The 15,654-nt window shown below is 36.8% G+C and overlaps 1 protein-coding gene across 9 annotated transcripts in view; it reads left to right on the plus strand.

The window, feature by feature from the left end:
- Window positions 1-15,654, plus strand: part of ARHGAP24 (Rho GTPase activating protein 24) — a 738,009-nt gene that overhangs the window by 695,696 nt on the left and 26,659 nt on the right. For all 9 annotated transcript variants that reach the window (XM_077882769.1, XM_077882768.1, XM_077882772.1 and 6 more), the window contains one exon: window positions 14,000-14,132. In XM_077882769.1, coding sequence (XP_077738895.1) covers window positions 14,000-14,132 — 133 coding nt within the window. The remainder of the gene's footprint in view (window positions 1-13,999; window positions 14,133-15,654) is intronic.

A 15,654-nucleotide genomic window follows, 5' to 3' on the forward strand; every position in this document is an offset into this window, starting at 1 on the left:
CCGTCACCCAGTCACCCCAACCCCCCGCCCACCTCCCTTTCCACCACCCCTTGTTCGTTTCCCAGAGTCTCTCATGTTCTGTCTCCCTCTCTGATATTTTCCACTCATTTTTTCTCCTTTCCCCTTTATTCCCTTTCACTATTTTTTATATTCCCCAAATGAATGAGACCATATAATGATTGTCCTTCTCCGATTGACTTATTTCACTCAGCATAATACCCTCCAGTTCCAACCACGTCAAAGCAAATGGTGGGTATTTGTCATTTCTAATGGCTGAGTAATATTCCATTGTATACGTAAACCACATCTTTATCCATTCATCTTTCGATGGACATGAGGCTCCTTCCACAGTTTGGCTATTGTGGACATTGCTGCTAGAAACATCGGGGTGCAGGTGTCCCGGCGTTTCATTGCATCTGTATCTTTGGAGTAAATCCCCAGCAGTGCAATTGCTGGGTCTATTTTGAACTCTTTGAGGAACCTCCACACAGTTTTCCAGAGTGGCTGCACCATTCACATTCCCACCAACAGTGCAAGAGGGTTCCCCTTTCTCCACATCCTCTCCAACATTTATTGTTTCTGTCTTGTTAATTTTCCCCATTCTCACTGGGGTGAGGTGGTATCTCATTGTGGTTTTGATTTGTATTTCCCTGATGGCAAGTGATGCGGAGCATTTTCTCATGTGCGTGTTGGCCATGTCTACGTCTTCCTCTGTGAGATGTCTGTTCATGTCCTTTGCCCATTTCATGATTGGATTGTTTGTTTCTTTGCTGTTGAGTTTAATAAGTTCTTTATAGATCTTGGATACTAGTCCTTTATCTGATACGTCATTTGCAAGTATCTTCTCCCATTCTGTAGGTTGTCTTTTAGTTTTGTTGACTGTTTCTTTTGCTGTGCAGAAACTTTTTATCTTGATTAAGTCCCAATAGTTCATTTTTGCTTTTGTTTTTCTTGCCTTCATAGATGTATCTTGCAAGAAGTTACTGTGGCCAAGTTCATAAAGGGTTCTCCTCTAGGATTTTGATGGATTCTTGTCTCACATTTAGATCTTTCAACCATTTAATCTTCCTGTATGGTGTAAGAGAATGGTCCAGTTTCATTCTTCTGCATGTGGATGTCCAGTTTTCCCAGCACCATTTATTGAAGAGACTGTCTTTTTTTCCAGTGGATTGTCTTTCCTCCTTTGTCGAATATTAGTTGACCATAAAGTTCAGGGTCCACTTCTGGATTCTCTATTCTGTTCCATTGATCTATGTGTCTGTTTTTGTGCCAGTACCACACTGTCTTGATGACCACAGCTTTATAGTACAACCTGAAATCTGGCATTGTGATGCCCCCAGCTCTGGTTTTCTTTTGTAATATCCCCCTGGCTTTTTGGGGTCTTTTCTGATTCCACACAAATCTTAAGATAATTTGTTCCAACTCTCTGAAGAAAGTCCATGGTATTTTGGTAGGGATTGCATTAAATGTGTAAATTGCCCTGGGTAGCATTGACATTTTCACAACATTAATTCTTACAATCCATGAGGATGGAATATTTTTCCATCTCTTTGTGTCTTCCTCAATTTCTTTCATTAGTGTTCTGTAGTTTTTAGGGTATAGATCCTTTACCTCTTTGGTTAGGTTTATTCCTAGGTATTTTATGCTTTTGGGTGCAATTGTAAATGGGATTGACTCCTTAATTTCTCTTTCTTCAGTCTCATTGTGAGTGTATAGAAATGCCACTGACTTCTGGGCATTGATTTTGTATCCTGCCACACTACCAAACTGCTGTATGAGTGAGTTCTAGCAATCTTGGGGTGGAGTCTTTTGGGTTTTCTATGTAGAGTATCATGTCATCTGTGAAGAGGGAGAGTTTGACTTCTTCTTTGCCAATTTGAATGCCTTTTATTTCTTTTTGTTGTCTGATTGCTGAGGCTAGGACTTCTATTTCTATGTTGAATAGCAGTGGTGAGAATGGACATCCCTGTCTTGTTCCTGATCTTAGGGGAAAGGCTCCCAGTGTTTCCCCATTGAGAATGATATTTGCTGTGGGCTTTTCCTAGATGGCTTTTAAGATGCTGAGGAATGTTCCCTCTATCGCTACACTCTTGTCTTCAGTGTTTTAAATCTAGGGTATCTTCATTTCTGTCTTGAAATCTCCATGGCAATTCCGACTTAAAGAAATAAGATTCCTGCAAGGTTTTACATTCTGAAAATGGATGCTCCCATGTGTCTTAGAAATCAGATTGTAAATATTCTTTTTTAAAAGATTTTATTTATTTATTTATTTATTTATTCATGAAAGAAAGAGAGAGAGGCAGAGACACAGGCAGAGGGAGAAGCAGGCTCCATGCAGGGAGTCTGATGTGGGACTCGATCCCGGGTCTCTAGGATCATGCCCTTGGCTGAAGGTGGCACTAAACTGCTGGGCCACCGGGGCTGCCCAGATTGTAAATATTCTTGCCTGAGCTTGGTGAAAGTGCATCCCTTAAAGGGATGTGTTTTTCTGAAATAAACTTATTGAGTCATATTTTACATATCATGTGACAGACACACTGCAAGGGTAGAATTCAGTAATTTTTGACAAATTTGCCAAGTTATGCAGCCATTACTACATATTGATTTAGAACATTGTCATCACCTGAATAACATCGCTTATGCCTTTGGTATTTCCAGCAGCCCTCATCCCTAGACAACCACTATTTCACTTTCTGTCTCTATAGATTTTCCATTTTCTGGACATGGAATTATTCAATATATGATCTTTTGTATCCAGTTTCTTTCACTTAGCATAATGCTCTTGAGGTTTGTCCATATTGTAACATATATCAGTAGTTTGTTGCTTTTCATTCAGGAATAGAATTTCATATTGTGGATGCACTGCATTTTATTTATCCATCTATCTGTTGGCAGATATTTCTGTTGTTTCCATGTTTTGGCTTTTATAAATAATGTGTGAACATGCATGTACAAGTTTTTGTGTGGACATACACATTCACTTCTCTCGGGGATATACCCAGAAGGAGATTTGTCATAGCTATGTTTAACACTTGGGGAATTACCAAACTGTTTTCCAAAGCGGCTGCATCATTTCACATTTCTACCGGCAATGTATGAGTGTGCCAATATTTTATTCTAGCCATTCTAGTGAGTGTGAAATGGTAGCATTGTCTTAATTTGCATTTCCCTAATGACTATCTTTTTATGTGCTTATGAATCATTTATATGTGCCCTTTAGAAGTCCTATGGTTTTAAAACGTTTGATTTCTTTGATTATCCTGATAATTTATTATAAGGAAATGGTTGAAAATTGCTGAAGAATCAATAATAATGTTCTGGGAGTATCTATTTAGGATTGAGATAAATAACTGTGATACTATGAGAGCATGAATCTTCATACCCAGGAGGATGTCACTGTGGATATTCATTTAAAACTTTGTATTCATAAAATAGCACTCATATAGAATATGAGCTTACAGAAAGTGGAGAATTATGAACCTCGATCACCTTATTTATCCCTAACACCTAGAAAAATGTCTGACACACTGTAGGTGCTCAACAAACCTTAGTTGAATAAATGGATATAAGAAGTACAATTTGAATATATTTATTGAATGAATGGATGCCAGTATTTCTAATATCTCAGTAAGTAGACAAACCCTGTGCTTCTTTTCATAGCTTACAATTTAGGAAGCCTGAAAATTGTCATGTTTCAAAACAACTTCTAAAATTCTGTCAGAATATCATTTTTGTCCACTGAAGCAAAATGTCCACCTGTGTCAATGTAGAGTCATAATCTCATGAATGGGTTTAAAATTTCATAAGGGTCACAGCTCTAAATTAAGTCCAGTACCTTTATTTGTTTTGTACTCTAGAAATGCTCTCATGAATATGGATGCACCATACTTCCCACTTACACTGACTTCTCCTAAAATGGTCCAAGTAGAAAACAGAGCTAATATGATAAATTTCTGTGTTTGTGGGAGCAAAGTATCCTTTCCAACAAAAAGTGTGACAGATTTTAATATGAGACTCACAACAAATATGCAGCTGGATTTTTAAAAACTTTTTGTCCTCTCCCTCAATATATGTATCCATAAAAATAATCTGGGATGATGTCATTTAGCCTATATGTTAAGAATGCTTTTGTGTTATAACAAAAGACTGTTGAAGTGTTCAGAGAAGGAATGAGTTTTGCATGGACTTGGATGGTTTGGGAGTTAGACTCATCTGGATATATCAGCAAATCCTTTCAAGTTCCTTCTAGCACTATTAGTTAGAGATTCAACTATGTAAAACCAGGCTTATATTTAATCTGCTCCTTTATAAGACACAAAGGTTTTGTTTTCTACCTTACTGACTTTACTAGAAAAAAATAAGTTTTCTGGAAAAGAATTTTTCATGATTTATTGTTTATCCCAGAATCAGATAATCAAAATTCTTCAAACGTTTGGCAGTTATGGAAGGAAATGGGCAATATGCAATAAAGTCAGTGTTGTTACTGTGTCTCCAATAAATAAATAAATATACATATATATATATATATAGTTGCTATTTAGTCTTTGTTAGCTAGAAAATTATTGTGATATTTGGCTCTGTTTTATTTTTTATTTTAAAATAGAAAGATTGAAGTATGTATGTAGGTGTTATATGCTAATAAGAAAATTTAAAAATACATTTTTAGCATAAATATACCCCCTCGAATCAGAACCTCAACAATACTTTTCTGAGAAATCCCTGGTTGCATATTCTGAAATCTCTCTAGGAAGAAAATAAATTGTTGAATGTATTTTGATGATCACATTTTTTTTTGTTTCTCCTGAAATTCCTTCTGCAGAGTTTAGTAAAGGGAAAAACATGTAAGCAAAACAGTATAAAATTGTGAAGTAACTAAATGCAGCTGTAACTTCTCTACTGTAGCTAAGCCAGGTTCATTAGCTATTTGCTAAAATCTTGAGGATTATATGAAACTGAAATTACAACCCATAACACTTCAAGCTCTTGATACAATTGAAACAAGAAAAAGCTATGTGATAAGGTCTCAGATATATACATTTACTAATGTAAAGACATGGAAACTGGTAGAGTCATGTAAACTCTCTCTGAAAGAATGCCTCAGGGTCTGTATGTCAGGCGTCAAATGTTGGGAAAAATAACATATCCCATTTAAGCAACAACTGGAAGCTCACCACTTATAAAATCCAAATAGATAATATAAAGTATTTCTTCCAGTTATTTTTATTTATGAGCCATTCCTAGAGGAAATGTGAGGTGAGCAAGAGATGTCTTATCCCACCTCCCTCATATAGTCATAATTCATTAAATAGTAAGTGCTATTTGTTTAGTATAATTTTATATTTTCTCTAAGTGAATTTTCTTTACATCTGTTACTGTGAGTAGTCTCTTTATACTCACCTAAAAAATAGGTAATCTAAGTCAACAATAATCTAATCTTTTTAATCATTCTTACATTTTGGCATTTATTTTATACTTTGTGAGTTTAGGAAATTATGCTCCATAGAATAGCCAGAGAAAGTGCTAATGTATAGATATTACTTCAGCATAACTACCAACCTAGATTAAGAATGCTCATATTTACTACAAATGCTGAGCAAGCAAACTGTCTCCTTCATCTAAGGGCAACTATAGATACTCTGTAGAACTTTAAAGTCTTGAGCTTTTTACTGAAACAATTATACATAAATGCAGTGAAGATCTGCTGGCACTAATTAGTTAGAACAAAGTCCAACATGTACAGTCAATCAAGAAAAGTCTTAGTTTTCTTCATACGTTACTAGATTTCCAAAGAACGAAATATATATTTATATGTATGCAGTATCTGTGTGTTATGTGTGTATGTATAGGATGTAGAGATACCCACACACTAAAAATAGAACCTCTGTGGTTTGTAAAAACACTATCCCTAACCCCTAATCTCTTTATCATTGGTGACTTTCAAATAATTTCTTAGGTCAATCCTTTTTCTAAGCAATTATATGCATAATTGATATGAGTAGGATCTCAGTTTAATAAGAAAAATCTTTGTGGCTTCATTGACTTCAGCTTTAATTTCTATAGGAAAAATTTTTTATAACTTGGCTGTTAAGAGTTTGGACAATATTAATGTGTCACCTATAGTACAAGACTGTATCACCTGCATTTGAATATTGCTTCGAAGGTAAATTTGTATATAATGTTGGTACTTAGGTCCCAAATCACCAGAGTTGGAGGGACATATTAATTCATTTTAATAGCCATGTTGATTAATTTAGTAAACAATGACACTTAGGTTCTTTTAAAATTATTTATTTTTGGGATCCCTGGGTGGCGCAGCGGTTTGGCGCCTGCCTTTGGCCCAGGGCGCGATCCTGGAGACCCGGGATCGAATCCCACGTCGGGCTCCCTGCATGGAGCCTGCTTCTCCCTCTGCCTGTGTCTCTGCCTCTCTCTCTCTCTCTCTCTCTGTGTGTGACTATCATAAATAATAAATAAAAATTAAAAAAAAATTATTTATTTTTATTGAGACATAATTGACATATACCATCGTATAAGTTTAAGGTATGTGATGTGTTGGTCTGATACATTTATGTATTGCAATATGATCACCACCATAGTGTTAGGTAACACCCCTATCAAGTCACATAATTATAATTTTTTTTATAATTTCTTTTTTTGTGGTGGAACCTTTAACATCAAGGCTCTTAGCAGCTTGGAAGTTTATAAAATAGCATTGTTGACTATATTCAATATGCTGTGCATTGGACCTCCAGAATTTACCTGCTACCTGAAATTTAAGGTTATAGTTTTTTGTTATTGTTTTTGGAAGTGTATGCATATAAATGTACAAGGTAACCTGTTAAAATAGTTATATTGATCTAATACTGCTTTAAGGAAACTTTTGTGACTATTCTACATCAAGCCTTATAAATGCCTCAATCCCACTAGCCTTTCCCCTCCAATAAACTCATCTTGTTACTATAGCAGAGGAAGTCAGATTTTATCTTCTTTCTTTAATGTAGGGATTTACTTTAACTTACTTCGACATATTAGCTATTTATAAAGTGAATCAATGTTCTCTAGCTCAAACTAACTAAAGGATGACAACTCTAATGACTACTTTATAAAGTAAGCATATTGTTTCTTTGTGATGTATATTTATCTACATATGCTTATACATTTGCCCTTTCACTCAAATCTAATATTCGAAAGCTATACAACAAGGTATTTACTTGTCATTTATGTTTATTTGTTCCTAACAATTACCATTTATATGTGTATGTTCAGGGAACTGAGTATAGGAAGACAGACTTGCAACATAAAAACCAGTGAGCATTATATTACATTAATGGAGGTGAGTGATTTGAACTTCATTTGAGCAGGTTTTACATGACAATTTATGGGATCCAGTCATGAGTATTTTTAAAAACTTTCCAGGGGATTCCAATGTGCAGCTCAGTCTGAGCTAACCACTGTTAAGATTTAGGGTCTCAGGAAAAGCAAAACTTAAGCTGACTTCTTGAGTTTCTTGTTTATTTGTGTGAATGGTGATGCCATCATGGTTGAGAAAATGGCAAAGGAGGAATAATTTTATTGCAAGGTTTTTTGTTGTTGTTATCCAACTTTGTTTACATGGAGTTCAAAATATGTACAGAACATCTACAAATTCAATGGAAAGGTCTGGTGTAGGGATGCCTGGGTGGCTCAGTGGTTGAGCGCCTGCCTTCGTTTGGCCCAGGGCATGATCCTGGAATCCTGGGATTGAGTCCCACATCAGGCTCCCTGCATGGAGCCTGCTTCTCTCTCTGCCTATGTCTCTGCCTCTGTGTGTGTGTGTGTGTCTGCCTCTGTCCTTCTGTGTCTCTCATAAATAAATAAATAGATAGATAGATAGATAGATAGATAGATAGATAGATAGATAGATAAACTTTAAAAAAGAAAGGTCTGGTGTAAAGAGGTATACTTTGTAGTTATCATAGAAAAGTGATAGTTGAGCTTACATGTTTTGTACTTAGGTTTCTCAATCATAAGAATCATCTGAGGAGCTTTTTAAAAATCTCACTGCCCCTACCAATGATATCAGAATATATAGGACCCAATCATTGGCATTTTGAAAAACTTTTCATGAGACTCTAGTGTGCAACCAAGATCACTTTTTTCTCTATCACATTGATCTGACAATATTTCCATAAATCCACATTATCTGAAAGCACATTTCTAAGTTTCTGCTAACATTTCATTACCTAGTACTTTAACAGTACTAATTCATGGTTTTATAGGTAAGCTCATGAGATACAGATTTGGGAGTTTATATTAGTCACCTCAGGCTGCCATGACAAAATACCACAGACTGGGTGGTTTAACCAACAGAAACTTATTTTCTCACAGCTCTGGAGCCTGGATGTCTGAGATCAGGGTGCCAGCTTGGTCAGGTTCTGATAAGGGCTCTCTTTTTGGCTTCTCACCCTGTACTCACACAGCCTTTTCTCCTTGCATATACAAGGGAGCAAGGGGCTGGGGAGAAAGCCCTCTAGTGTCTTATAAGGGCACCAGTCTCATCAAACCAGGGTCCTATCCTCATGAGCTCTTCTAACCCCAATTATCTCTCCCAAAGGTTCCATCTCCCAATACCATCACATCAGAGGTTAGAGCTTCAACATGTGAATGAGAGAGGGGACACAACTCAGGCTATAGTAGAGATCATCATGCAGTTGTCTGCCTTCATTACCTTTAAACTAAGAGCTTCGTTTGGCACAAGAACTAATTCAGTGTAGTCCAGACAGGTAAAACTGTCTTCTTGTTGTGTATAATCCAGTGGTGACACATAACAACACAGAACCAGATTCAAGTTGCAGTTCAAAGTGTACCAGTTTTGACAGATACATAAGAAAAATAAGTTTGAACAGAACCAGACTTTTCTTGCAAACATGTAGTTTAGTTTGGAACTATGTACTACCTTCAGATCTGCTTTTCTGTGCCTTTGAATTGGGTGTAAAGAACAACATGTTATTTAAGAAAGTTTGACAGTAGTCTGCATCATGGTAGTGTGGCTGAATATCCTAAGTCTCATCTATGTTCTCCCTAGAGTTTGATGGATATGACTTTTTTCTTAATTTCAGATGAAGCTTAGGTCATCTTACTCTGTTTGTGCTTGTGTGTGTGTGTGCGTGTGTGTTGCAAATAAGTTCACAATATCCTTAATAATTTCCAGTGTGGGTGCATTGGAAATTCATTCTCTTCAGTGAAATCAACAGATTATATTGTGTTCTGTGCATAGCATCCAGAGTAAAAAAAAAATCCAATTTCTAATTCTGAGGTTTAAAAGTTTCAAGGTTTTTGCCTTTGTGTTATTATTACACTTGTAATTACTGAGGCATTTGCACTGATCCATGTATGAGAGTCTGTTTATCAGGGAAGGAGGGGGTGGAGATAGCAGATGAACAAGGAAGGATTGTTGTCAGACTTCTTTTCCCTGTTCAGATCAGTGAGAGGCCTATATTATACATAGTTTATAAGTAGGACAGGCAATTTCCAGGAACTGTAAAGCACATTCTTAAGATCTCACATCTGACAAGGACTTAATAGCAGAATTTACAGGAAGTGTTAAGAAGTAGAATAAATGAGGTATTGGTATGGTATGGCAGAGTATTGATGGTGATTAGAGATAAACCCAAGGGGGACAAAAAGACCTATGTTGTCCATTTCTGTTTCACCCAGCATGTGGCATGAAGCCAAGCCCATCATAAGTATTCCAGAACGGTTTTTGATAGAAAGATTCCAGAATGACCAAAGACACACACGTGAGATTATAAAATTAGGTCGATCATCGAAAGGCTCATGAAATCCTCCCTGTCAGGTTGGTAAAAAGACTATACATGAGGAAGCAGGACTCAGAAGTAAAGTCCAATTGCAATATAAGAAAAAAGCAAAACCTATCTGCTGATCAGTTAACGGACACATGATACAAAGCATCTCCTGCTCTGCTGGCTCCTTTACTCAGGATCCCGGGGCCTGTCTTTCCCTCTTTGCCATCACTGGTTAGAATGTGCACGATTATTTACCTTAATTTCTGAAAACAGGTTCTACCACCAGATGAGTGAAAGAGACCTGAGGTTTGTGTATTGATTATACATTTGCAAGTAGTCTTGAATTTCTACCCAAAAAGCATGACTTTAAAGCCACTCATATCTTAGCGATTAACCAGAAAGAATTTCATACCAGGGTGGTTGGTTTCTTGTTCAAGTACCCAAAATAGGGTTAGTAACAGGACCTGCTCACTGGACTGTTGTGAGGGCCTGACAAGAGAGTGAGATACATACAGGTGTGCTGCTGCTGCTATTTCATTCATTCATTCATTCATTCATTCATTCATTCTCCATTGTATACTGACTTGCCACAATGCAGTCATTTCACCTTTTTTTTTTTTTTAAGTAGGCTCTATACCTGATGTGGAGCCCAATGCAGAGCTTGAACTCATGACCCTGAGATCAAGACCAGAGCTGAGATCAAGAGTCAGACACTCAACTAACTGAGCCACCCAGGCACCCTATCATTTCACTTTGGTAAAGACTGACAATATATTTCTCTGAGACAAAGATGGCACATTCCCCTAGGCGCATTGGGCAATTACCATACAATATTAGTATTTATCTGGCTGTCCATAGTAAGCAAATATTAATTAGTCAAAGTCATGGGTTTTCAGTGAGAAATAGGCTGGACAGTGTGATGCAGATGGCTCCCATTTTGTACAGTGGATACGAAGAGATTTTTCAGACAAGCACCAGACTTCCCGTTGTAGAGGGTGGCATTCTGGCAAGAAGGGCAGATGGACTGTGAGCGCCTTAAGGTGAATAAGAACTGGCACACATGCTGGGGTCTTCCCAGAAGTAATTGTTTTCTTCCATTCAGTGGAAAAGGACAGAGCCAAAAATGAGAATGCCAGGAAAATGTAGGTGTTTCTATTTCTACCAAATAACCTAAGTTTAATAAAGCCCCAGAAAGAGAGTAGTGTATTTTTAAAAGTTTTAGCCTCCAAGTAAATATTTAGTAGCCTTTGTTATTTGGAAAAAAAAAAAAAAACACAGAAAAGTATTTGGTCGTTTTTTTCATCGTTTCTATATAACTAACCATGTATGGGTGTGTACTATAATGCTAGAAAGCTAATGTAAAGTATCACTTTAGGAAAGGAATAAAATCATCATACCATCCACGTCTCTTACCTTGATTCATAGCTCAAATATTTCTATTCTTGGAACATTGCTGCAGCTCTGGTGCTAAGAAAATTGCTGGTGGATGAAAAATGAGTCTGCAGCCTTTTCACCCTTCACAGCGTTGGAACCCTCTGACTACTCTAACTTTGCAATGGTGCCATCTAGTGTTCACACGTCCTAAGCACTACCCCTTAGTCTTCGTTAAGACTAACACAAAATAATATGTGTAGCAAGCAAGTTACCTTAAAAACAGTGTGGTGAGGGGGAGTCAATGTGATGAACTTCAGTCATTGAAACACTAGAACAGATTTTTCATTGAATTTCTTATTTCTCATTTCTCATTATTGCCCCATTTATTTATTACACTTCTTTCACAAATATGTTTATATATTCTGTCTATATGGTCATACAAATTGTAGACAACACTCCATGTTTTGAAGTTATACTTATTTTATATTTTATTTTTTATATTATTCTCCATACCTAACTATAATTCTAACACAATGGTCGTTGTCTTTGAAGACAATACAACCAACGTAGTTATGGGTTGTGGTTTTGTCAGTGCTGATGATTGTACCTTCAAAGGTCAGGTGCTTCACTACTTAGCCAGGGAAACAGAAGGGCTTTGATATGCATAAAATACAGTGTTTTTTTTCCAAAACACAAAACAAAACAAAAACTAGTCTTACATATTGACACTATGATAGACCTATCAGTTTAAAAATTTTTTGTAGAAAGTAATTTGAGGGGACGTCTGGGTGGCTCAACGGTTGAGCCCCTGCCTTCCGCCCAGGATGTGATCCTGGAGTCCCAAGATCAAGTCCCACATCGGGCTCCCTGCATGCAGCCTGCTTCTCTCTCTGCCTGTTTCTCTGTCTCTCTCTCTGTGTCTCTCATGAATAAATAAATAAAATCCTTAAAAAAGAAAGAAAGAAAGCAATTTGAGGAATTAATGAGTTCAGGCACAGTTTTCGAGGTGTCCCAGAGATGTGATTTTTATTTTCCTTACTAGCCTCTGAGTTGACTTCTATACTGCCTATCAATTCAGAATTGTAAGAAAAAAAGAATAAATATAATTATGAAAGAACAAAATTAATTGAAGACAGGCCCTATTAGATCACCTCCCTCATTTTAACATCTGTAGAATGGTTGACAAAACATCTGCTCTGACTGACTGACATGGAAATGAAAAAGCTCAGCCTTTGCCCTAATTTAGAGGAGGGTGGAGTCCCAGGCTCTTGAGAATGCTGCCCACAGGCAAACCTCATCCAGTCCCACTCTGAAGTTGGCTCTCCGTTAGCTTTTTGTTGCCTCCTTTAGGACAGGATGTTCCCTCCCACTTTGGGCTCTGTTTACCTGCCTTGCTTTAATCAGGAATGCCTTCTTTTGTGCTTCTGCTCTCACTCGGTTAATTATTACACCTCTTCAGACCTTGGCCTGTGCATCATTTCCTAAGAGAAGCCCTCCAACCCCTAATTGTTCTCTCTTGTTATTAGGTATCATCCAACACTTTTTCTTATTACCACTCACCATACTTTGCAATATGTGTGTTATTATCTACTTAATATTCCTTGTCCCACTAGATTATAAATTGCAAGCAAGCTGCAATAATCTTTTTTAACCATTTGGGGTCCTAGCCACTGTGTTTTCTATAGTTCAATATGATGTAGGCGTGTGGGAAATAGCTGATGAAATCAACCTAAGTCCAAAATTGAGAACTAAGATGCCCATTGTCCCAGCCTGTGTAGATTTGTGATGTCAACACTGCTTCCATATCACCCTTGGGGCAAGAGACTATTCACTGAGGCAGAAAATTCAGCTATATTGTCTCTCTCAAGGTCTACCTCCCTGGAGATATGCAGCACAGTGGGATTTTCATTCTCAATACCTGCAGTATCCCTGACCTTGTCCACCACCACTCTTCCACTTCTCAGGGTCAATTGGCCTTTCACTCCCTGCACACCAATTCCTCCTTGCCACACTTCTATCCTCCTCACCCAAAATAATAACTAAATAAATAAGCAAACAAACAAAATTCACTTCTTGTAGTCTTTACTGTGAGCCATCTTCATGAATTAACATAGAGATAGAGAGCACAAAATGTAAATTAATATTTGAAGAAATTATCCTGTCACTCTGGTAGTCAATAGGGAATAAAAATAAATTTTGCACATTATACAAAAGACAGGTGTATTTTCATAGTTTATTTTTGTAGTACATTCTCTTTCTAGAAGACTCTAAGGATTCCCAACTATGTTAGAATATTAGATGAGAAATCATGCTGAGAATCATCTTCAAAATCAGTTCTGCTTAAAAAGTTATAACATGTACAAAGTTTCTGATATCTGTAACCAATCACCAATGTCTTCTAAAGGATAAGAAATGAAGCTAGGATTCAGAACTGATTAATTGTCGTATTGAATACATGCATGCACGCATAGGTGGATTCCGTATTTTTTTGTAAATTGTATTATATTTCATTTAAAGTCTGGTATCTTGGCATTGTTCTCCAAAGTTACCACTTTTGCCTAACATCAAGTACAGACAAAAGAAAAGTGCTTGAACTTCTGAATATTTCAAACCACACTGAAACTTCCCAGAGTCCTTCCAGATCCCTTTCTTCTCTACCTGTAGTAACATTTCAAAGGCAGAATGAAAGTATGTGCCTCTTAAAAGCTGAATTTACTGATTTAAAATCAGTAAATCAGTTCGTATAGAATTCTGACTCTTAAATGTGTTTTCGATGAAAAGCTAAACAGGATAATATAAAATTTACTCTGAAGAATATCTTCACACTTCTATCTCCACAGCAACACAGATGTACACACAGTGGCGTCACTTCTTAAACTCTATCTCCGAGAACTCCCAGAACCGGTCATTCCTTATGCAAAGTATGAAGATTTTTTGTCCTGTGCCAAACTGCTCAGCAAAGAAGAAGAAGCTGTAAGTGGATGCATCTATTTCTAAAAAAAAAAGCCTTCATTTGTTTTTTTTGTCATTGTTCTTAGTTTTTAACTTGTAAATTTCCTTTTGTCTCATTCTTGGATTGTTTTCCACTATTGTATTTATTGACATTATGCACACTTAGATATTACACACACAGCTCAGGTCCCATTTTTGATCCCCTACTCATCAAAAAGAAAAATGCAGGTCAATAAATGAAATGAGCACTCCTTGCCTACTTTGTTCCTCTAAACGATTATGTGCTGCATTAGGCCAAACATTCCATGAGCAAAGTGAATGCCTTATTTCATATTCTCTTTTTCATTGTGTTCCTCTCTAAATTACCTAAATTACCTCCTACCAAATCTTAACTACCAAAAAAACAGCTTTATTGAGATATGATTCATATACTATATAATCACCTATTTAAAGTATACATTGAGTGCAGTCTAGTATATAGTTGACCCATAAACAACATGGATTTGAACTACATGGATTCACTTACACATAGATTTTTTGCAATATGGTACCATAAATGTATTTTTTCTTCCCTATGATTTTCTTTCTTTTTTTTAATTTTTTAAATTTTTTTAATTTTTTAATTTTTTTATAATAAATTTATTTTTTATTGGTGTTCAATTTGCCAACATACAGAATAACACCCAGTGCTCATCCCGTCAAGTGCCCCCCTCAGTGCCCATCACCCATTCACCCCCACCCCCCTCCCTCCTCCCCTTCCACCACCCCTAGTTCGTTTCCCAGAGTTAGGAGTCTTTATGTTCTGTCTCCCTTTCTGATATTTCCCACACACTTCTTCTCCCTTCCCTTATATTCCCTTTCACTATTATTTATATTCCCCAAATGAAAGGGACCATATAATGTTTGTCCTTCTCCAGTTGACTTACTTCACTCAGCATAATACCATCCAGTTCCATCCACGCTGAAGCAAGTGGTGGGTATTTGTCGTTTCTAATGGCTGAGTAATATTCCATTGTATACATAAACCACATCTTCTTTATCCATTCATCTTTCGATGGACACCAAGGCTCCTTCCACAGTTTGGCTATTGTCTATGATTTTCTTAATATTTTCTTTTCTCTAGCTTACCTTTTTGTAAGAGTACAGCAAAGAATGCATTAAACACACAAAATATTTGTTAATCAACTGTTTATGTTATCAGTAAGGTTTCCAGTCAACGATAGGCTATTAGTAACTAAGTTTTGAGGGAGACAAAAGTTATTCATGGATTTTCAAGTTGGGGGGGATTGGCATCCCGAGCCCCCACATTGCTCAAGGGTCAACTGCATTCTCAAGATTTGTGCAACCACTACCAAAATCTAATTTTAGAATATTAAGCACATTTTCATCATCTTATAGCCAATCCTATACTTATATCCCAGGCCCACCTACCCTTTCCCAGCTCTTGGCAGCTACTAATCTACTTTCTGGATCTATAGACTTGCCTATTTTGGCTGTTTCATATAAATGGAATCATTCATTACATTGTCTTCTGTGACTGGCT

Source organism: Canis aureus, chromosome 33 (assembly GCF_053574225.1).
Source record: "Canis aureus isolate CA01 chromosome 33, VMU_Caureus_v.1.0, whole genome shotgun sequence".
Classification (NCBI taxonomy): domain Eukaryota; kingdom Metazoa; phylum Chordata; class Mammalia; order Carnivora; family Canidae; genus Canis; species Canis aureus.